This window comes from Xenopus tropicalis, chromosome 3 (genome assembly GCF_000004195.4).
Source record: "Xenopus tropicalis strain Nigerian chromosome 3, UCB_Xtro_10.0, whole genome shotgun sequence".
NCBI lineage: Eukaryota > Metazoa > Chordata > Amphibia > Anura > Pipidae > Xenopus > Xenopus tropicalis.
The window spans coordinates 90,412,375-90,436,649 of NC_030679.2; the positions used below are offsets into that span (position 1 = coordinate 90,412,375).

The 24,275-nt window shown below is 38.6% G+C and overlaps 1 protein-coding gene across 2 annotated transcripts in view; it reads right to left on the reverse strand.

Moving 5' to 3' along the window:
* Window positions 1-19,877, reverse strand: part of scaper (S-phase cyclin A-associated protein in the ER) — a 157,332-nt gene extending 137,455 nt beyond the window's left edge. Inside the window, exons 1-3 of one of the 2 annotated variants that reach the window (XM_004915978.4) lie at window positions 19,737-19,877; window positions 13,435-13,552; window positions 5,342-5,409 (exon numbers count right to left, since the gene is read on the reverse strand). In XM_004915978.4, the coding sequence (XP_004916035.1) occupies window positions 5,342-5,409; window positions 13,435-13,552; window positions 19,737-19,841 (291 nt within the window). In that variant the 5' untranslated portion in view covers window positions 19,842-19,877. The remainder of the gene's footprint in view (window positions 1-5,341; window positions 5,410-13,434; window positions 13,553-19,736) is intronic. The other variant, XM_012966882.3, reaches the window with a different exon arrangement.
* Between the last annotated feature and the right edge of the window lie 4,398 nt (window positions 19,878-24,275).

Consider the following 24,275-nt stretch of genomic DNA (forward strand, 5'->3'; position numbering starts at 1 on the left):
CGGACAGGGACGTACGGAGACACAAGGGAAGAGATGTAGTGAGGAGCAGAGGAATGGAGGGCTTTGAAGGTTAAGAGAAGGAGTTTGTAAGAAATTCTTTGTTTAATAGGAAGCCACGATAAGGCCTTTAGCAGGGGAGGGGCCTGAACTCTCCTGGATGAGAAGAGGAGAATTCTGGCAGCAGTATTTAATATAGACTGTAGGGGGGAAAGATGGGAGTTAGGGAGGCCGGTTAATAGCAGGTTGCAGTAGTCCAGTCGGGATAGGATGAGGGCATGCATGAGCAGCCTAGCTGTTGCAGTAGAGAGAAAGGGACGGAATTTTGGCAATATTGCATTAGAAAAAGTGACAGGTTTTGACAGTGGAGTTAATGTGGTCAGAAAAGGAGAGACTGGAGTCTAAAAATTAACTTCAAGTTTATTTAAAACTTGAAAGGGAAATTATACCCCTGAACATTGCAGGTCTCTATAAAAATATATTGCATATAACAACTGATGCGAAACACTACCCGTTATAAATAAACCATTTTCTTTAAAAATATACTTTTCTAGTAGTAGTGCCATTGGGTCATGTTAAACAGAAAATTGCCATTTTAATTGTAAAGGACTGCCTCCTTGATCAGACAATTTACTGTATAAATAATTCAAAGGCACACATACATGCTAGAGTATATCAGCCAATTAATGGAGAGAGATCTGTCTTTTAGTCCCATATTTCTTCCTGTTACAGTTAGAGCTGCATTATTTCCTGTCAGGTGATCTCGGAGGGAGCACACAGCCCATCACAAAATGGTGGCTCATGGTAGAAGATTTTAAAGGGCAGTATTAACTTACAAACCGAATTCCAAAAAAGTGGGACACTAAACAAATTGTGAATAAAAACTGAATGCAATGATGTGGAGGTGCCAACTTCTAATATTTTATTCAGAATAGAACATAAATCACGGAACAAAAGTTTAAACTGAGAAAATGTACCATTTTAAGGGAAAAATATGTTGATTCAGAATTTCATGGTGTCAACAAATCCCAAAAAAGTTGGGACAAGTAGCAATAAGAGGCTGGAAAAAGTTAATTTGAGCATAACGAAGAGCTGGAAGACCAAATAACACTAATTAGGTCAATTGGCAACATGATTGGGTATAAAAAGAGCTTCTCAGAGTTGCATTGTCTCTCAGAAGCCAAGATGGGTAGAGGATCACCAATTCCCACAATGTTGCGCAGAAAGATAGTGGAGCAATATCAGAAAGGTGTTACCCAGCGAAAAATTGCAAAGATTTTGCATCTATCATCATCAACTGTGCATAATGTCATCCGAAGATTCATAGAATCTGGAACAATCTCTGTGCGTAAGGGTCAAGGCCGTAAAACCGTACTGGATGCCCGTGATCTCCGGGCCCTTAAACGACACTGCACCACAAACAGGAATGCTACTGTAAAGGAAATCACAGAATGGGCTCAGGAATACTTCCAGAAACCATTGTCAGTGAACACAATCCACCGTGCCATCCGCCGTTGCCAGCTGAAACTCTACAGTGCAAAGAAGAAGCCATTTCTAAGCAAGATCCACAAGCTCAGGCGTTTTCACTGGGCCAGGGATCATTTAAAATGGAGTGTGGCAAAATGGAAGACGAGTCACGATTCGAAGTTCTTTTTGGAAATCTGGGACGCCATGTCATCCGGAACAAAGAGGACAAGGACAACCCAAGTTGTTATCAACGCTCAGTTCAGAAGCCTGCATCTCTGATGGTATGGGGTTGCATGAGTGCGTGTGGCATGGGCAGCTTGCATGTCTGGAAAGGCAGCATCAATGCAGAAAAATATATTCAGGTTCTAGAACAACATATGCTCCCATCCAGACGTCATCTCTTTCAGGGAAGACCCTGCATTTTTCAACAAGATAATTCCAGACCACATTCTGCATCAATCACAACATCATGGCTGCGTAGGAGAAGGATCCGGGTACTGAAATGGCCAGTCTGCAGTCCAGATCTTTCACCTATAGAGAACATTTGGCGCATCATAAAGAGGAAGGTGCGACAAAGAAGGCCCAAGACGATTGAACAGTTAGAGGCCTGTATTAGACAAGAATGGGAGAGCATTCCTATTCCTTAACTTGAGAAACTGGTCTCCTCGGTCCCCAGACGTCTGTTGAGTGTTGTAAGAAGAAGGGGAGATGCCACACAGTGGTGAAAATGGCCTTGTCCCAACTTTTTTGGAATTTGTTGACACCATGAAATTCTGAATCAACATATTTCTCCCTTAAAATGGTACATTTTCTCAGTTTAAACTTTTGTTCCGTGATTTATGTTCTATTCTGAATAAAATATTAGAAGTTGGCACCTCCACATCATTGCGTTCAGTTTTTATTCACAATTTGTTTAGTGTCCCAACTTTTTTGGAATCTGGGTTGTATATCTATTGGTAAGTTTAGACTGGTAAGATTCTTTAACAGATCGCTTATTATAGGTAAGTATTCGTGCTATAGGTATGGTCCTCCTTTAGGGAAAATGTCATGGTGCTGGTGAACAGAAGAGCTATATGCAATACAAATGGTGCGTTTTGGGTGGGGGAGATGTGCGAAACATATATACATGGTAGGAAAATGTAAGGTTTACGTGTCCTTTAAGAAGCGCAGGCAGGCCCTGTCCTTACCACCTGCCACAGGCCCAACTGCACATTCTGCCATCCCCTAACTTGCATGTCCAAATAATTTGCAAATTAGATGAGACAGCTAGGGGTCAGAAGTGTCTACACCTCACCATTGCCTTGCTGAAAAACGCAGTCAGAGTTGTATTCTTGGGGTGGCCAAGGCCCTTTGTGCTCCAAAAAGCACAATCTAGAAAGACCAAAAGGCATTGTGCAAAAAAAAAAAAAAAAAAAATGTACTGATTTATGCCCGTTTTTGCACTTTGCACACTGCATTCTGTTATGTAAATTACCCCTCTAGAATTCGCTTTAGCAGTTTAACCACAGAAGTGATGTACATGCATGTTACACTCTAACTGTGGCAGTTTGTCTTGTAAATATAATGAAATTCAACAAAAACTAGGATTGATGCCTTTATAGCAATAACCTCAGCACTGGTAGAAAGAAGGTGCCAATCACCCATTGGCAGTGACATGGTTAACATAAAACTTTCCTGACCCATAAAGTTAACATTTGCTTAAAGATAGAGAAATAAACTACTGTTGCAATGATTTATCCCATTTGGATTAATGACTGTGCAAAATAAACATGCTTATCTCAGCGACACATGAAATATCATAAACAGTTCTCTCATTTCAATCAGTCTTTCCTCCCAAGATTATGAGTCAATCAGCAACCCAGATAACTCTCAACACTGGCTTCCTGCTCTGGGAATGAGTGATGAGATCACTAATGCATCATTAAATAAAGCTAGGGCCACACTTTGCCACTGAAATAAATGACCAAGGTGTTTATTTTACAGTAAACATTTAATTCTTTGCCTTAATATAGCCCCACAAATTATACCCACACAATTGAAATTGCTTTTCAGTACGAACAATGGATTTGTAAATCAGAATGTTTTTTAAATAAAGGCATTACCCAAGAACATTCATGCACCACCTTATTTAAAGACAACACACATCTTCCTGACAAAACTTTCAGTTCACATCTCTGTATTTTAAAGGGATTCTGTCATGATTTTTATGGCATACTCCTTTTTTCTAAATTACATTTTTTACATAGCAAATTATTCACTCTACCATTTAAAATTTTATTCTTGAACCAACAAATGTATTTTTTTTAGTTGTAATATTGGTGTGTAGGCAGCCATGTCAGTGCATTGTGCCTGAGTCTGAACTTTCAGAAGGAGCCAGCGCTTCACATTAGAACTGCTTTCAGGTAACCTACTGTTTCTACTACTCCCATGTAACTGGAGAAGTCACATGCCAGACTTGGATTTCTTACTATTGAGGGCTATTCTGATATCTGCTGGGAGCTGTTACCTTGCTACCTTCCTATTGTTCTGCTGATCGGCTGCTAGGAGGGGGGTGATATATCACTCCAACTTTCAGTGTAACTGAAGTTTATCAGTGCACAGGTCACATGGTTGTGGCACCCTGTGAAATGAAGAATATGGCTAGCCCCATGTGAAATGTCAAAATTAAATATAAAAAAGTCTATTTATGTTTTTGAAAAACTGATTTCAATGCAGAATTCTGCTGGAGAAGCTCTATAAACAGATGTCTTTTTGTTTTTTAAAAAACATGTTTTCCCATGTCAGTATTCCTTTAAGGCCATATTGTTTTACTGTATTTCTGTATCTTGATCTACCAAATGAATGCACATAGGTAAACCTTTTGATAAAAGGAAAAGCAAGAAATCTTACACAAAGTCCTGTATTAGATTTAGAGAACCCTTTTTTTAACATGATTCAATGAATCTGCCTTTTGTGGGATGGTTTGCTACAAAAATATTATTACAACCAAGACATTAGCTATACAAGCAATATGTAAGTTGTATACTTGTATATCTAAAGCCAAGGATCAGCAGATCCACTGGCCTTTGCTCCCTCTTGTGGCATTATATATCCCTTAGTGGAGACACACAATGGGGGCTATTTATTAACACAGGGCAAATTTGCCCATGGGCAGTAACCCATTGTGGCATTCATTGTTCTACCTGCAGCTGACCAAAAAAAATAAATAAAATTACTGCTTGGTAGCTATTGGTTACTGCCCAGTGTTGATAAATAAGCCCCTACAGATCAGATTATTGTACAAAAATGCACACACCCATTTCACACCAAAATCCTCTCTGTGTATCTGCACCCAGGCCGACACTGCTCATCTGTGTGTATGAACACACAGGCACTGAGGTCAGTAAATTGGCCAATTCTCAGTCTGTCTTTATATGCAGATTGGGAATCATCCCAGTGTAGCAGTAATCTGAGCATTTCAAAAGATTGAATATATCAATCTCAATATATTTTTTATCCCAACACTGCTATAAAAAGTAAATTACTGCCAATACGATATATTTGATTGTTTTGGGTTTCTCTATTCATTAGCTGTATAAACTCGAGAATTAAAAAAAAAAAAAATTACAGTATACCAAAACAATATTTCATGTCAAGATGTGGAATGGCTAAAGGAATAACAGAGAAGCAAGAAATGCAGCCATGAACACTTTAATGTAACTTTTGATAGTTTGAAGTTTAAAGACAAAAAATTCATGTACATTTCAACAAAAGCAAAAAACTGTTTGCTTACTATTTTACGTAGTCATAAATAATGAAAGCAACATTTGTGCAACATATACAATAAAAGACAAAAAGTTATAACTCCTTTAAATCGTTAAATAAATAACTGAATTACCTGTTTGGATGATTTGTGTGTACCATGAATTCCCCTCTTAGATTTCCCACATGGCCATTTTGCTTTTCCTGCATTTCAAAAATGAAGGGGAAAAAAAAGCAAATATTAAATTTTTTTGCATCCAATTATGATCCCTTAAATAGGCAGTATAAAGGCACAGCCTACTTTGTGCACAATTTAACCAAGTTACCGTATCTGAATTTATTTACAGCGCAAACTAACAAACTTTAATGCTATTCTAGTTAAAGGCACAGTACACACCTATAAAAACACCCTTATATCAATGTTTAGTTTTTCCTATTGGGGAAAAAAAACTTAAATTTATTAGTTTTAGGTGCTTAATAAATCTTGCAAATACAATTTCCTATGTGGCAACATTACTAGAAAACATACTTGTTAAACTAGAAAACATGCTAAAAAAAACGCTGTCTACTATATGGCAAATACAGTGGTGTGAAAAACTATTTGCCCCCTTCCTGATTTCTTATTCTTTTGCATGTTTGTCACACTTAAATGTTTCTGATCATCAAAAACCGTTAACTATTAGTCAAAGATAACATAATTGAACACAAAATGCAGTTTTTAAATGAAGGTTTACGTTATTAAGGGAGAAAAAAACTCCAAATCTACATGGCCCTGTGTGAAAAAGTGATTGCCCCCCTTGTTAAAAAATAACTTAACTGTGGTTTATCAATTTCAATTTTCAATTTCAATATCAATTTCTGTAGTCACCCCCAGGCCTGATTACTGCCACACCTGTTTCAATCAAGAAATCACTTAAATAGGAGCTACCTGACACAGAGAAGTAGACCAAAAGCACCTCAAAAGCTAGACATCATGCCAAGATCCAAAGAAATTCAGGAACAAATGAGAACAAAAGTAATTGAGATCTATCAGTCTGGTAAAGGTTATAAAGCCATTTCTAAAGCTTTGGGACTCCAGCGAACCACAGTGAGAGCTATTATCCACAAATGGCAAAAACATGGAACAGTGGTGAACCTTCCCAGGAGTGGCCGGCCGACCAAAATTACCCCAAGAGCGCAGAGACAACTCATCCGAGAGGCCCCAAAAGACCCCAGGACAACATCTAAAGAACTGCAGGCCTCACTTGCCTCAATTAAGGTCAGTGTTCACGACGCACCATAAGAAAGAGACTGGGCAAAAACGGCCTGCATGGCAGATTTCCAAGGCGCAAACCACTTTTAAGCAAAAAGAACATTATGGCTCGTCTCAATTTTGCTAAAAAACATCTCAATGATTGCCAAGATCAATATCTTGTGGACCGACGAGACAAAAGTTGAACTTTTTGGAAGGTGCGTGTCCCGTTACATCTGGCGTAAAAGTAACACAGCATTTCAGAAAAAGAACATCATACCAACAGTAAAATATGGTGGCGGTAGTGTGATGGTCTGGGGTTGTTTTGCTGCTTCAGGACCTGGAAGGCTTGCTGTGATAGATGGAACCATGAATTCTACTGTCTACCAAAAAATCCTGAAGGAGAATGTTCGTCAACTCAAGCTGAAGCAATCTTGGGTGCTGCAGCAGGACAATGACCCAAAACAAACCAGCAAATCCACCTCTGAATGGCTGAAGAAAAACAAAATGAAGACTTTGGAGTGGCCTAGTCAAAGTCCTGACCTGAATCCTATTGAGATGTTGTGGCATGACCTTAAAAAGGCGGTTCATGCTAGAAAACCCTCAAATAAAGCTGAATTACAACAATTCTGCAAAGATGAGTGGGCCAAAATTCCTCCAGAGCGCTGTAAAAGACTCGTTGCAAGTTATCTCAAATGCTTGATTGCAGTTATTGCTGCTAAGGGTGGCCCAACCAGTTATTAGGTTCAGGGGGCAATTACTTTTTCACACAGGGCCATGTAGGTTTGGATTTTTTTTCTCCCTAAATAATAAAAACCCTCATTTAAAAACTGCATTTTGTGTTTACTTGTGTTATCTTTGACTAATAGTTAAATGTGTTTGATGATCAGAAACATTTTGTGTGACAAACATGCAAAAGAATAAGAAATCAGGAAGGGGGCAAATAGTTTTGCACACCACTGTATATGGATTATAAGGATTGTCTATAAATAGTTTTGTATCATATAAATTATTATTAAATAAATACATGATTCATAACTCAACTACAGTGAGTGAAAGACATCTTGGCAAAAGTAACAGAAAATATAAACTTAATTAGTTCTCAGACTTAAAGGGGAAGGAAAGGCAAAGTCACTTGGGGGTGCCAAAATGTTAAGCACCCCCAAGTGACTTTAACCGCTTACCTTGTACCCCGGGCTGGTGCCCCTGTTAGGAGAAAATAGCACCAGCCCGGGGCACCTGGAGCGCAGCGCTTCCTCCTTCCGCTTTCCACTTCCTAAACTGCCGGTGGCCGGGCATGCACAGTAGAGTGAAAAAGCCGACTTAAATGTTTAAGTTCGGCTTTTCACTCTACTGCGCATGCGCGCGCAGCGAAGCCGGAAGGAGGAAGCGCCGGCAGCTACCCCGGGCTGGTGCTGTTTTCTCCTGACAGCGGCACCAGCCCGGGGTAAAAGGTAGGCGGTTAAAGTCACTTGGGGGTGCCTAACATTTTGGCACCCCCAAGTGACTTTACCTTTCTTTTTCCTTTAAGATCAGTCATTTCCAATATATGCTGGATGAGCCTATTGTAGCTTCCTATAGATCCTCTCCCAATGGTATTTGCATAGGATGTGAAAGGTTCACTGTTATGCCAATCACATGCAAATATAAATTGCAGTTTCAAAGAATCACTGGTGTCTTACAGCAGACAAGATGGCATCCTACACTAAAAACGGCTCTTGAATCCTTTCTTCATGTTTTTCGGGAATGCCCTCACACACAAAGACTGTTGTCTGATTTGCTGAAGTATACCAATAAAAAGCTATTATTTCCCAACGTTCGCTCTCCAAAGGTGTGCCTTCTAGACGTAATGAAGACCTGGGATATTCATCTGATCCAATTTGTGTTACCTACAACTGTTATATTATATTAAAAAAGCTATTCTGTTGAAATTAAATTTTACATTGTCACCATCTGTTAGTTTTTGGAAAAAATTAGCATGTTGTGCTACCTAAACAAAAACAGTTAGCATAAGACGAATTCTGCTTCACTATGAAAGAAACAGGTGATATAAAAGGATCAAAAAGCAACATCTCTATGAATGCTTGGCAACCACAAGCCTGGTTAGTAGGTGCTAGTAAGGTTTTTGGGAAAATTTTAATTAAAGCAGTTCAGAGTTTTTTCACCAGATGATTTCCCATCATCATCATTGGAATTCAGCCAAATACTGAATCTTTCACTAAGGTTTTGGCTAAATCCGAACCCTAATTTGCACATGCATTTACAGGTTTTCTTGCTTGTGTAACTAAAAGGGTTCATATTCAGTTCAGCCAGACACTTGGATTCGGCTGCAGGATTCAATGCATAACCACAGAGTTACAGTATTATTCACAAAATACCCAGAATTGTTGCATGTTGCATTGACTTCTATTTTGAGAGGTGTAAAATACGTATACCAATACTTGTTTTGACACCATATGCCCCCTTTAAAAAGAGAATTATACAACTTCCACTTAAATTCTGAATTTTAATTTACAGCGCTTCCATTTGCTTTCATCTTTTGAAAGCAATTTTTCTGCTGTATCACCTTCATCCCCGCCCATCTTCCAAGCTATGGGTCAAACTAGGTAAAATAAAGATGACCTTGAGCAAGTTACATATGTAAAATGACAATAATAATAAAGAACTTTGTATTGCAATGTTAATATGGTTACAGATTTAATTGCTAAGAGAGCACCATTTTACATATACAGTATACATGGCTTACTACATAGAGTCACTGGTGAGAGAAAGAGCGTTGTGTTGGATAACCAGTGCAATTGGATAACTAGTGCAATTTATGGTTTATTCATGGCTGTATAGTACAACAAATATTGATTTCTGGCAGATGTATCCCATTTTGGGAATTGATTTTGCATTCTCTTACCATGTAACTTGACCACTGACAGCCCCTTGGAAGGAGATGCCTTTCCTATAAGACATCTGATCCAGGTCTGTAGCATGGTGTCTTCCAGCACAATGCTGAGGTAATACCACAAGTGACAGTGAAATCCTTACTAATAACACTTTGATCATAATCAACTTAACATAGCAATAATTATCACTTACCACCAAACAATATTATAAAGATCCTAATATCTGTTTAATATATTGTGGCTTTTCAAGCTCAATTATGAAATGAGACAGTAAATCCTACCTATGACCACCTTTAAAAGACAACCAAGAGCAGTCATTTTAGGTTGGGGTCTGAGCAGCTGGCTGAAACCCTGTAACTGATGTTAAAAGAGTTGCTAAAGAAAAATATTTTTTGTCTAATAAGCATCTTTGCAATATACATTCATTACAGTTTTGTAATGGTTTTTAAAGGATCAGTTAACAACAAAAAAAATAAAAGTGTATCAAAATATTATATTATGTACTATTGCCCTGCACTGGTAATTGTTGTGTGTTTGCTTCAGAAACCCTTCTATAGTTTATATAAACAAAGCTGCTGTGTAACCATGTGGATAGTTATTCTAATTGAAAAGAGGAGAAAAGGCACAGGTTACATAGCACATAACAGATAAACTGTGCAGATTCCCATTGTACTCTACAGAGCTTATCTGTTATCTGCTATGTAACCTGTGTCTCCTTTTTTCAATTTTTTTCCGGCTTCATGCTTGAATGGCTGCCCCATGGCTACACAGCAGATTTTTTTATATCAATTATAGTAGGGTTTTTGAAGAAATACACAACTTTTACCAGCTCAGGGCAACAGTACATTATATTTGAGTTACTTTAAAACATTTTATTGATATTCTCTGCCCTGCTGGCTCTGACTTTTAAAACAATGTAACAAATGCTAGCAGATTGACAGACCTGTCTTGCTGGATGAGAGTGACTTTCTCAACATTGTTTGAAAAGTCATAACCAGGAGTTAAGCAAATGCAACTTGCAATAGCAATTACATTTGCAAATAACTTTTAAAGCACTAAAAATGTTTAATAAATACATATGGAAGGTTGTTTCGAACACTCTAGTGCAGTGCTGTCAAACTTCTGTGGTAGCGAGGGATGGAATTTTTCTAGCCTACGTGCTGGAGGGCCGATCATAGAACCAGTTTTGACCACTCCCTTTTTTAAACCACACTCACTTCAAATTACACCCATGTTATAACATGAGATTTAGGACCATACACACACTAATGGTGGTAGAGCAGCAAAAACCCAAATGGTTGGTGTTCAATGCAGAGGTATCACCCATCACTCATATGTGAAAGAAGTGGATAACATAGTCACCCTAGCACATAACTAAAACCCCTCATGGAGCCTACAACAACTTTTTTGAAATGTTGACAAACTCCCAGAACAGACCCCTCCAGGTTCACCTCCCACAGGTAGCATAGAGCAGGCAAAGTATGGCACACACAGGCAGCATAGGGCAGGCAAAGTCTGGCACACACAGGCAGCATAGGGCTGGCAGAGTATGGCACACACAGGCAGCATAGGGCAGGCAGAGTATGGCACACACAGGCAGCATAGGGCAGGCAGAGTATAGCACACACAGTCAGCATAGGGCAAGCAGAGTATGGCACACACAGGCAGCATAGGGCAGGCAAAGTATGGCACACACAGGCAGCATAGGGCTGGCAGAGCATGGCACACACAGGTAGCATAGGGCAGGCAGAGTATGGTACACATAGGCAGCATAGGGCAGGCAGAAAATGACACACAGAGACAAAGTAGGGCATTATCTGTAGTTTACCATTAATATTAAGTAATCCAAGTCCAATAATCGCCAGGTTCTTTACATTCAAGTAAAAGGAAAAATGCTCACCGATCGGCATCTTTTAATAGAGGTTCATAAGCCCAAACCAGTACCTTCTGGGATACACCACCTTTAAATACTGTCTCAGTATCCTAACGACACACAAGTGCTACGTATAAAACATCAGTTTATTTTAATCCATTAAAATCTGATGTGTTTCATGTGTTAAGCACTTAGTCATAATATACAACCTTACAGTAAATGCATTTAATTTAAATGTATTACAATAAAATGCATTACATGTACCAAAATGAACAAACATTGATAAAAGTATACATAGCCTAGCACTAACAAATAGACAGGGCATAATCTATACAAAACAGATTAACATCCAATATTGAATTCTATCCCTAATGCTGGCATGTGTTCTATACAAAAATCCACTTCACTCTACAGTTTGTAAAAATCTGACTGTCAAGTCTCTGCCCTCATCAGTGGAGACAACTCTATCGATCCATTGTAAAAGACCATTCTCTACTGCAACAATTCTAAATATGCCTTGAAACAGGTATGCTCTCTGACATTTTTTTGGTTTCTATGCTCCCTCATTCCATTTTTTTTTTTTAACTTGCCAGTTCTGCATCGCATATTATTTGACGCTACAGTTAGGGGACCATTTACTATAGTTGAGATTTACTAGGCAAGAAAGCGGCTTAAAATCAAATCCGACAATTCACCAGCTACAACTTGCCAAGATCATGTAGAAGTAAATGGCAGATGTCCCTTCTCTGGAGGATCCTTCTTTGCTCCCAAACATTAAAGTTTTTTTTTTGGCTTTTTGACGTTTTTTTTGTGTAACAATTCAAAAAAGTAGGGGTTTTGTTGTGACAAGTTGAAAAATTCAGAGTTTTGCAACTTTTCCCCCCCATGGATTTTGCAGTTCAGATTTTTTAGTAAATGTCAGACATTCATGGAAATTAATTTTTTTCGAATTTTTAAAAGATAAAAAAGGAAAATGTTAGAGTTTTAGTAAATCTGCCCCCATGTGTACGTTAAAAGATATTCAAAGTGTCACGACAATTTAAAAAAACACATATCAAACGTCGTTCTTTCATGGAGCTCAAATACAGACAAATAACTGAATATTTGAATATATACACAGTGATATCACATTTCCCAGGCTCAGACTGACCTACCAAGAAAAATCCAGGTGGGCCCCTCTGCCCAAGCAGGGCCATTTAGAGGTGTCTCATCCTCCTGCCCACAGTCCCCATGTAATTGCCTAAATTCCCCACTTGGCGATCTCAATATCTAGGCCTGCCAACTTTACCAATATAACCAATGTACTGGGCTAGTACATTTTCATGCACCTAACCAGAACACAGCACTCCATTACATTCAAACAAAGTCAACAATTCTGCAACTGACACAGAGCAGTGGATTGGCCTAGGAGGGAATTTAAGCTAAATGCCCAATAGAAATCATGTATTAAGAGTCATCTGCGCTTCCCAGTCTGGCCAAAATGACTCACCCCCTTTCACCTTGCACTAATTGTGAAGTAAACTTAAAGTGGACCTGTCACCCAGATGTAAAAAGCTGTATAATAAAAGTCATTTTCAAATTAAACATGAAACCAAAATTCATTTTTATATAAACATATTCAAACCCATTATACATACATTTAAAAATCCCAGCTGTCAATCATACACTGCCTGCCCCACCTCTATGCTTAAACTTTCCATTCAGCACTCACACTCCCCCTACCTTCTCACCATATAATTGTGTAGCCAGTGCATGAGCAAGGGCATCAGGTCCCCCATTCTGGCACATACACAAGATTTTTGGACGATACAAAGCTTGCCTTAATAACAGTGCCCACAAAATGGCAGCTGCCTGCTAGCTGTGATTGTATGTTTCCAAGACTGAAGGGAACAAGATTTATATCATTTATATAGTTTGTGAAGTCAATTTTGCTTAACAAACACAATAGAAAAGAAATTGGAATTATTTCTTATGGTGAAAGGTCCCCTTTAACAGATTAAATTTTGTTTCCACTATTTACTACAATGATCTTCCTTACATGTCAGGGGTTCAGGGGTCAACTGTGCCCGAAGTAATGGCATTTACAAACACTTGCACTGAGACTTTATTACTAAGTAAAAACATTTGTGAATTCCAAACTTCTTAAAATACCCAAGTAGTGACATTGTGTTTTTAAGATTGGAATATTTTGCTAAATCAAAACTTGTTTATTCAAAAGGTTAATTAATTACCTTCATCTTCTTTGCTTTCCAAAGGAACACTCCATGCAATTAAGTTCCTGGCTGTACGTCCTTCCTCTGCCACAATTTTTCTCACCTTGTCGTGACTGTTGGATCGTTGAAATGATGCCTGCAATACAAAAGAAATTATGGAATTTCTTTCAGTTAGTATTTTTTTTGTTTTTTAGTAAAAACTGAAACCCTACTTTATCTATAAGTGAAATATCAATAGAAAGAAAAGAACTTGTTGAGAATGTTTTCACTCCACCAGCTCTTTACTTGTGAAACATGCATTCACCACAATGATTGATTTCATTTAGTCCTTCCTGGAAATTCTGAAGTTGTTGAACACTTATGTTTGAATATATATTATATATATTTGTTATTATATCATTTGTGTATAACATCTTGATTAAGGTCCTAGACCAGGACCGAAACGTTGATGTGATTTTATGGAACAATAGATAGATACAGCAAGAAGAGGATCCACACTCACAGGACTTATGAAGAAAAAACAGTGTTTATTCAAGCAGACTGACGTTTCAGCTAACACACTAGCCTTTTTCAAACTTTGAAAAAAGCCTAGTGTGTTAGCCGAAACGTCAGTCTGCTTGAATAAACACAGTTTTTCCTTCATAAGTCCCGTGAGCGCAGATCCTCTTCTTGCTGTATCTGTTAATCTACTTTGACCTGCAACCAGGCTTCTGAACTTCCCCAGTAGACATGAGTGCTGGCATTTTTATGGACACACACACATATATATATATATATATATAAATCACTGACCTGATTGATGCTGTAGCTGTGAGTGCTTTCTACTGTTGAGTTTGATATATATATATATATATATATATATATATATAATTATATACTCCAGTCACAAACCAACAAAGCTCTATGTAAATATTTGAGTGGCAAGCATAATTTGCCCACTCTGGCCCAAACTGATGTAGTCAGCCCTATTCTATATACAGGTATTGTATAGAAAGCATGTGTAAGTGTTACTGTTTACATAAGCCAAAACCCACTTTATTTGTGTATCTGAAATTACTGGGGATAAACCAAATCCACTATTTTAGGATTTAAAAAAAATTGTCTGAATCTAAATACTAATTTGCATACATAAATAGGATCTAGAAAAGTCAACTTCCGTGTTAATATGACGAAAAGTCACGGGACTTTTGGATGTGGATTTGGATTCGGTTCGGCCAGGCATATGGATTTAGCTGCGGAAAAAGAACGAAGCATGGCCAAATACCAAAGCGAATCCTGGATTTGGTGCATCCCTAGAAATTAGAAAGCTTAGATTTCTTAAAAGATACTAAAAACATTTCAGAAATATAAGAACATTTACAATGACAATTGATAACAATAGAACGGACGGCCTTTGTTATACAATAAACAGGGCCTCTGTTAAAATAAGGAGAAACCAACATTAATAAATAACAGGTAGAGAGCACCAATCAATTTTCTAGTGAAGGCAAAGCATAAAATTATCCACAATGTATATTAGCACTTATGATATCAACTTGTGCTATATTAGAGATAAACAAGGCCTACTTTTAGTTAAGTAAATCTCAATATTGCTGCTCTCTGCTGGCTCACTTACGAATGCAAGTACAAGTGCAAAGACAACAACTCCACAAAGTTAAAACACTAAAAAACACAAAGCAACATGTGTTAAGTAGCAATGTAAATATGCTGCCTACTATGCTTGCAACTAGTGAAGAGCAAAAGCTTTTATCTAATTTTGCTTTGAAAAAAATGCCCATAGATTCCATTAGGCAAAAAAAAAAATTCAACTGTAAAAAGTAAAAAAAGTTGTAAATGCGTTTTGCAAATTTCTGTGGCAAAGCGAACAGAAACAGGGACAGATTCGTACATCACTTCTTGAAACTGCATGCAAGCTGCAAAAAGAGAGAGTGCAAAGATGAAAATATATCACCTGCCTAATAAAAGCACAAGCTGGCCATACATGAGCTGATAAAACTACCAACTCTGCAGATTATCAGCCCATGCATGGAGGAGACTGCCTGTCCATCTGGCCAAACATCCACCAGTGTTGCCAGGCCAATCTGCTAAGCGAACACAAAGCAGACCTCCCTCAGCCAGATGCCGCTCAAAGTTCTAGAAGGGCCCAAAAGGCAGACAGAAGAGGTACAAGCCTTGTGCCTTAAAAGGATATGGTCTTGATTTTTATGGTGTATTTTTATTTCTAAATTACACTGTTTACATAGCAAATAATTCACTCTAGTGAAGTTTTTCAGAGCACAGGTCACATGGCTGTGGCACCCTGGGAAATGAAGAATATGGCTAGCCCCATGTAAAAAGTAAAAAAAAAAAAAAAAAAACTGTTTTTGAAAAACGGATTTTAATGCATGATTCAGCAGGAGAAGGTCTGTTAACTGCGTTTTGAAAAATCATGTATTCCCATCACAGTATTCCTTCAAGCATACGCCTCTGTCTAATTCCGGCCCTGTCTACAAGATATTTATTGGATAGGTATGAAAATCCCATTGGACAAAGCACACCTATATGGTCCTTACCCAACAGGTTTGTAGGCCCACAGCATCACTGGCCCATGAGCCAGTTTTGGACTTGCACATGAGTGCCCAAATGCCTCACAAAATGAATGGATTTTTACAAGGCCAGCTTTAAAATATTGCACATAGCAAAAGGAACTGAACCTAGTGGATTGCAACCTAAAGTCAATTGTGTACAAAGTATACAGGTATGGGACCTGTTATCCAGAATGCTCGGGACCTGGGGTTTTCTGGATAAGGGATCTTTCCGTAATTTGGATCGCCATAACGTAAATCTGCTAAACATCATTTAAATATTGAATAAACCCAAGAGGCTTGTTTTGCCTCCAATAAGGGCTAATTATATCTTAATTGGGATCAAGTACAAGGTATTGTATTATTATTACAGAGAAAAACGAAATCATTTATAAAAATTATAATTATTTGCTTATAATGTAGTCTATGGGCAATGGCCTTTAAGAAATTCGGATAACGGATTTCCGGATAAGGGATCCCATACCTGTACAAGAAAAACTGCCACAATAGTATGTGATTGTTTTACTTAAAAGCACACTAATTTGAACCTGCATTAGTAAACCATGGTCAAGTAGTACTTGCAATTTTGCGGATGCCTGCTATTGTACCAAAGAATGTTGCAATTTGTGCCAATTTTGCACTTTGTACTGGCTTAATAAATTAGCTTTAGAGGTTAACTTGGATTTTGGTAGCTGTACGTAGTGTATATACCAGGGCCATTAGTCGCAGCCCTAATAGTTTTACAGAAACATGGTTCTCTCTCTGCCTCCTCTCTTGTATGCAGCAACAGAATATGCCTGGTGACTCATTAAAAAAAAAAAATAAAAGTATGGACAAGAATCCAGGAATGTATCAAACTACATTAAAACACATCTGGCAAAACAAATACTGGTAGCTCACAATCCCCTCAAGACTTCAAATTTTTTATATACTTATATAATTTGAGAAACCTTTGAATTTGCTCTTAGCATTTTAAAAATCAAATATAAAACAGTTGTAAAGTCAATATGATTCTAAAATCACATTTCCAGTCAAAGGTTTGAAGCTGTTGCCTGCCAGCCACACTGCATGGTCAACCAGGGGAACCTTTCGCATTTGTGATATTTGATTCTTCCACAAATGTACTCAAGAATATTTAATTAAAAGTACCTCCAGAGCAATGTTATTCAGAAATACTGACCAAGCAGTAAGAACACATAGAAAATATGGTACACAATCTACAGGCTAACTACTCTACCTACAGGTCAGAAAACCATGCTGCAATGACTCATTAGAGACACATACATCCTGGCTGATTTGCCTAAGAGTTTTCAGCATAATCATAAAGCATTAAAGCAGAAATAAAGCTTAACCAAAGAAGTAAGGCAGAAATGCAGCACATTATGTTTTGGGCATCTATACCATCCTGAGGCAGCCACAGTACTTTAGCAATGAAGATCTATGCCTCCAAAGATGCCCCAGTAGCTCCCCATCTGTTTTTCTGTAAATTTACTGCACATGCTCTGAGCCAGGGGCGCTGCTACCATGAGGCGAGTTGAGAAACGCACCTTAGGTGGCAGCACCCCTAAAGTTACCAGGGGCGGCAAAAAGCTAGCTAGTGTCCTCCGGTGCTGTAAAGGTAAGCAACGGGGGCGGCATTGGAGGGGCCAAAAACGCCCCTGTTCTTAGCTGTGGTCACTTTAGGGCCCAACCCACAAAATACATTAGATATAGAATATAAATGTCCCAATATAAGGTTATTTAGTAACTAATTCAGATTATTAGTACATGACAGCTTAGATTCTCAACAGCTGCTCAGAGCACACTGAGCATGTGCGTATCACGGACACTTAAAAAAAAATTCTTGATGGGGAGCCAAGTCATTACTATTATAGGCATGCTGAGCCTTAAATATAAATATTTATATAAATTTTATATAATATGACATTAAATACTCCTTTAAGCATTTGTCTATCCTAGCGTAAAAACTGCCTTGTGATCTACATTCTACATTTACAGACATAAGTATTTAGTATGTGGGACTCTCACTTAAACAATAGCCTATCCACAAATCTTGATGTGTGAATTCTGTGGTCCCAACTTCCTAAGGGCTTGCGTGGGCATGGAGTGAAGCCCATAGAAACATTAATCAAATAATGCACCTTTATGGCATAATCAAAAAAAAAAAAAAACACCTACGGCCTGCACCAGACCTACACCTGTGGGCCAAGCATATTTATATATATATATATATCCAAGTGATTAACACACAGACTTCATTGAGAGTAACTAAGTAACTGCTGACAACGTTGAAACATTTCTACCACACAGTCCCCAGGCATTAGCAACAAACTACATTACCCAAAATGCACTTTTCTCTAGTTAATCCTAGCAACGTTGCACAACAAAAGCAACAAACTGAATTTACAAGTCAGTAGCAATAAAATCCACATTACTGATCCAGCCATCACAAAGCAGATCCTCCTGACATTTACAGCCACATTTAATCAATGTGCTATCTCCACAATGCACCTACACACTCTTGTATCACCTTGTACCTCATCACTGTTTGTTTTACCATATTCCATATTTACCATGTCCCTGTCCATCTTTCTTTTAAATACACATTCCTAACACAGTCCTTTCAATTCTGTAAGGTTATTAGTATATGGGTATTTTAAGGTGGTCAGAATGGCCTTTCCTCCAGTCACTATTGGTAATGTTATTTATTGGAACGCGCCCTGGCTGATGTACGTGGGGCAGTGACAGACAGAGAGACCGAACTCTACACAATAAAAGCGAGTATTTTTGCATCCATCACACGTGTGTTAATAAAACATTTCCATAGATATTTAAGCTAAACTAACTAAAGCTGCATATCAGTGCCAGTCTCTCTGTAAGAACAGAAGCTCTCACCTGGAGAAGAAGCAGGTTAGTGCTCAGAGTAACTGGGGTGTGCCTAACAATTTGACACTCCTCTGTGAATTAGGGTTTTGTTGTCCTTTTACACACTGCATACATATGTGTACAATAAGACTTTCTAAAAATCCACCTGGTATTTAATATTTAATTGTACTACAACACTCTGCACTATCTAGCCCAATTTAGATCTGTGGGATGTCTGACACATCCCCTTTTCTACTAAATCTTTTGGTTTGGCTTTGGACTGTTCTACTACATCTTATTGGTTTAGCCTCTTTTCTGAAGTAGAAAGACATTTGCCCCTATTTAATTTAGTTGAATGTTTTTCACATTATAGTCCAATGTATGCCAATTTCTGGCATGCTTTAAAGAAATTCAGTATTGCACTGCTGTGGGGTTTTGACCTGTGCAAATCAGGAATTATCATAAAACTATACATATTTGATGTTGGAACACTCGGGAGACATGGGGCATTCAGAATCAGCTGTACTCTGCTCATTTAATAAAATCAATTTTTCATATATTTCACTATATGTATTGTTTTTATTTTTTAGGTATTCATGGCAGTCTTGTTACAAAAGTGGAATACAAATATTCATGCAGATATAGAAAACTTAGTTTATCCCAAAACTGCACCTATCAGACACGGTTAACCCCTCAGTTAAATAAACATATTTTTATTATCCCACACTGCAGGTTTCCACTCCCTAATCTGCCCCAGCAAAATGAACCTTTACATTCACAGCAGCTCTCTTTAGCATTCTCCTCTCCCTCAGCATGAATTGGGGACAAATAGAGAGAAGAGAGTTACAGACAGAGAGACAGACAGATAGAAAGAGAGCACCTGGAGCTTACTATAGTAATTGAGTTCCCAGCAGCAGCCATTCTTCCTTCAGCAGCTAACTGACTCAAGCATAGGGGCGGAGCCATGTTACCAGGAGGGTGTATTGCCGATGTCATCAGGAAGGGGAATTATGGGAGTTTGAGTGTACGGAACGAAGGGGAGAGAACCTAAACAAGCATTTGTGTAGCAGTATTTTACTGTCAGTGGGACGGGACTGAGCTGGGCTGGGGGAGCTCTCGGAAAACTAGCTTACTGTTAAAACGTATGCCAGTAATTCTAAAGGAAATGTTTGTGGAGAAGAGTGACTATGTTTTGTAGCCTTCAGAAAATCTGCTTCTCTAGTAACCAGGCTATAGTTATAGCTGTTTATGTCACTGTAAAGATATAAGTGAATTAGTTTGAGACCCGCCCACTAAGCATTCAGACTTCATATCCCATAACCCACTATTCTAACCATGTGACTTGTGTTAGAGACGGCCTCTTCAGCAGTCACAGGTGATTTCCCTGCAGCAGAGACGAGAGGGTGCTTGTTGTGTGACAATAGACGTATCTGGAAGCCTTACCCGGCAGCCTCGGTGATTTTCTGAACAAATGATCCCAGGATGAGCTGCTTGTAGCTGAAGAGGAATCTGACTGAAAGGCTGTCATAACTGTATTTCTCTATCCCATTTACTGTTACCTTCTCAATATTTCTATATAGATCAGCAATATCTTACTACAGTACAACGTCTGCAAACCTGTTTAATGTGCTGATGATTGTAAATAATACAGATATATAATACAGTCATATGCACTATTACTGGGTACAGGAGACACTGTTGCTGTGGTGTGCTGAACTATACAGAAGCCATGTCTGATGCCTGAGCTTGTACCAGTGTTAGGGGAGTGGGTCTGCTCATGTAACTGTGGAATGGTGCTACCATCTATAAGGAGGAGGAGGCACTAGTATATTTACTGGATTCCCTGCAGCTAACACTTTAGCAGTTATTACCAGTGCTGGAATTGGGGAGGGATGCCATCCCTACAGTTCTTTATTTCTGTAACATACTGTAGCATCCCCTCAGGGGGAATGCAATGGTTGTAAATCCCAGAACTTTTTTATTGTGATACCAGAGTTTTTGTTTTGCTTCTTGCCACTTCTGCAGGCAGGGGGCTTTCCTTATAGAAGCTGAATTGGCAGCAAAGAAAAGTCTTATGCACTATTTCCATCTAAAGTGCACTTGTCGCACTCTAATTGTTTACACTACCAAAGGTGTGGGTAATGGTTGGGGAAATCAATTGTTTTTAAAAATATAGCCCCAACCATTGCTAGGATGGAGCACCCGGTGCTGGCAGCCATGTTGTTTGCATAATGCATCTCCCCACTTGCTCATTACGTGCATTTTCTTTTTGGCAATTTCGATTTGTCTGTTTAAACTGCATGTTTTTTTCAGTTAAGGGTTGCTTGGGCTATAAGCACACAAGGGTGCAATTGGGTAGTCTTGTATACAGTCAGAGGTCCTTCGTACCCCTTTTTATGCCCGTAGTTATACGTGCCCTCTATACATGGCACCTTATAGGCACTAAAGCTCCCAGTCTCTTACTAAATGGCCTAAGTTACTCTCATTTTTAGTTTGCCATTTACTTTCAGCATACATCTTGGTGTTGATTTAACACTTTTTTTTATTATAAAAAGTTAAGTTTTATTTTTATTGCCACTAGCATTCTACTTGACTGTTGGAGTCGTGGTGCAGTTAAACTGAGTTCTGTTTTGCAGCACTTGCTCTCTGCTTATTATTTAAAGTGGGTGAAGCCAGAAAGTGCTGGTGGTTAAGGCTTATTATAACAGTGGGTGTGGCTTATTTTGGCACACCTAGCATCCCTCCACTTTTTCCACCCCAGTTCAAGCACTGGTCATTACAGTCATTGTATATTGCATTCAGTGATAGATCTGCTTTCATTGAACCCTGTCATTGTAAGATTACAAATTGTTTTTATATTTAATTTAAAAATGTTCACATGGAGTTAGCCACATTATTCATTTCCCAGGGTGCCACAACCATGTGACCTGTGCTCTGATAAACTTCAGTCACACTTTACTGCAGAGCTGCAAGTTGGAGTGATATCACCCCCCTCTCAGCAGCTGATCAGCAGAACAATGGGCAGCACCCAGTAGATATCAGAATAGCACTCAAAAGTAAGAAATCCAAGTCCAGCTTGGACTCCGGTTACATGGGAGTAGAAGAAACAGGTTACCTGAAAGCAGTTTTAATGTGTAGCGCTGGCTCTTTCTGAAAGCTCAGACGGGCAAATTTCACATCAATATTACTACCAAAAAAATACATTTGTTGGTTCAAGAATGCAGTGTTAAATGGTAGAGTGAATTATTTAATATGTAAACAGTGTAATTTAGAAATAAAAAGGATACCATAAAAATCATGACATTATCCCTTTAATGAAGTGAATCTTTTGCACAATCAGGGTTTCTTTTTATCTTTCCAATGACTGTGTACAAGATGCGCTGTTCTTGGGGTGAAGAGAAAAATAGCATGGCCTCACCAAAACACTGATGTCGGGGCATTTCCAAGCTTGGCACTGCAGTTCCTTAACAGAGGAATTGCGTATTTTGTGAAAATAGCTTTTAATTCACATGTAGTCCACTTGTAAGTACAAAGTAGGGTTAGCACCAAACCTAAACCAAACTGCATGGTATAACAGCAACAGTGCAGGAAAAACTTACTCACCTAAATGGTCACCAAAATGTGGTTCTTTTTGCATAAGGTGTTCTCAATGCATAATGAGCATTTTGGAAATTGTAAAATGTGCTTCAGTTCTGTAACTCAGAACCAGATTTTTACTTACAAAAAAAGATCAGATAATGCTACGTGACTCATCAGATGCTATTGGATACTAGTAGAAGGAAACTCAGGAAATTCAGTAGGGGTTGGCAATATGTTTATATGTGCCTGTATTCGGCACTAGTCTGTGTCAAAGTGAGTACGATTAGAAAGGGAATACAGGGCTGCTTCTCCTGTGTTGGAATGCATTAAAGTTGTAGAGCAGGGGAATACAGGAGTAAACCTTGGTGTGTAAGAACCCTAAGGGATACAAGGTGTGGGCAAACTATACATTTTTACATTACCCTGTTTGGATATAAACATTCTCCAGTGTTGGACTGGGGTATATGGGGCCCACTAGGGCTAAAAAAAAAATGTAGCTCCTACCGAGGCTAAAAAACCACAGGGGCCTCCTACCTTCCTCTCTTCCTCTTTGTGGCTGTGCTCATTGGGTGGGAAATCACTCTCAGTTTATGGCAGGAAACAGGTCTGGGTTGGCGGGGCCCACCAAGTGTTTTCCTGGTATCCCTCCGGTCCAGTCTGACCCTGGCATTCGCTCACTTTTGTGACATTTGTGGGTACAGCATTTTTAATTGCATGTAAGACATTAAACCCTCCTTTATATTGTAAGTTGATAATTTAAATGGCCCACTGCTAATCTATCCTCCTCTGGTATTCTATAACAGCTGTCACTGTCCACCTTTGTGAACATACAACACTTTTATATAAACCATATAGTTCACTATAAAACAACTATTCTAATTGTTAGGGGTAGACTTTGGCAAGCATAGAAGCAAAAGTTGCTATGAACCTGAAGATATAACCTAAAATGGTGTATTAACTGAAGGGGGTGATAAATTCCAATTTTTCCAATTCCCAACATTTACATGATACAGTAGGTATCTTTTACATGATACAGGATAGAAGACCACTTTTATGTAGGGAGGCAAGCTGGTAGAGCAGTAAAATTGAGTATTTGCATTAATGTATGCTTACTGTAAATATGCTTATAACTCTTGACAGAGCAGCAACTCTGTTCAGGTGGGAGGGTGGGCAATAGCAGAGAATTTTTGTACTTCGTAATTACCTGAAATTGCTGAATTGGGGGGAGATGGCTGCACTATAACTCAAGGACAGAAAAGAGTTCCTCTGCCCTCACCCAGTGTATTAAAGGACATTAAAACACTGCACAATTAAAAAGTGAGACAAATTACCCTCTGAATAAAACTAGAACGCTACTTAGATCACTGTATTTTTATGTTAAAAAGGTGATTGCAATGAAGTGGATGAGCCCCCACCCCCCTGACCTCCACCAGTGGATACAACTGGTCCACTCTAGACTCCCACTCATCAAGCTAACATACCTGGCTAGGGGCTGCCCAAATAAGTTTGAGAGTGTATGGTCACCCTGGTTAGACACACACTCTGGCGAGAACCTCAGGGTATAACCCCATGATGTCTTAATATAACAGTCTTCCCTAAGTCTGTGATCTTCTGTAACTAGCTCAGGCAATGCTGACTGTACCTACCTGTCCTTGTTATCGCATACTCTCTATATGGTCATGACACTATATATTGTATATATGAACGTGCTTTTTATGTTGTGTTTGTAATGAAAATGAAAATAAAAACCTTTTAAAAAAAAAAAAAAAGTGAGACAAATTAGGCAATGTCTCCTTATTAGCACCATCTATGACACATCGGTAGGTGTGATGCACTGAAGGAACATAGCGG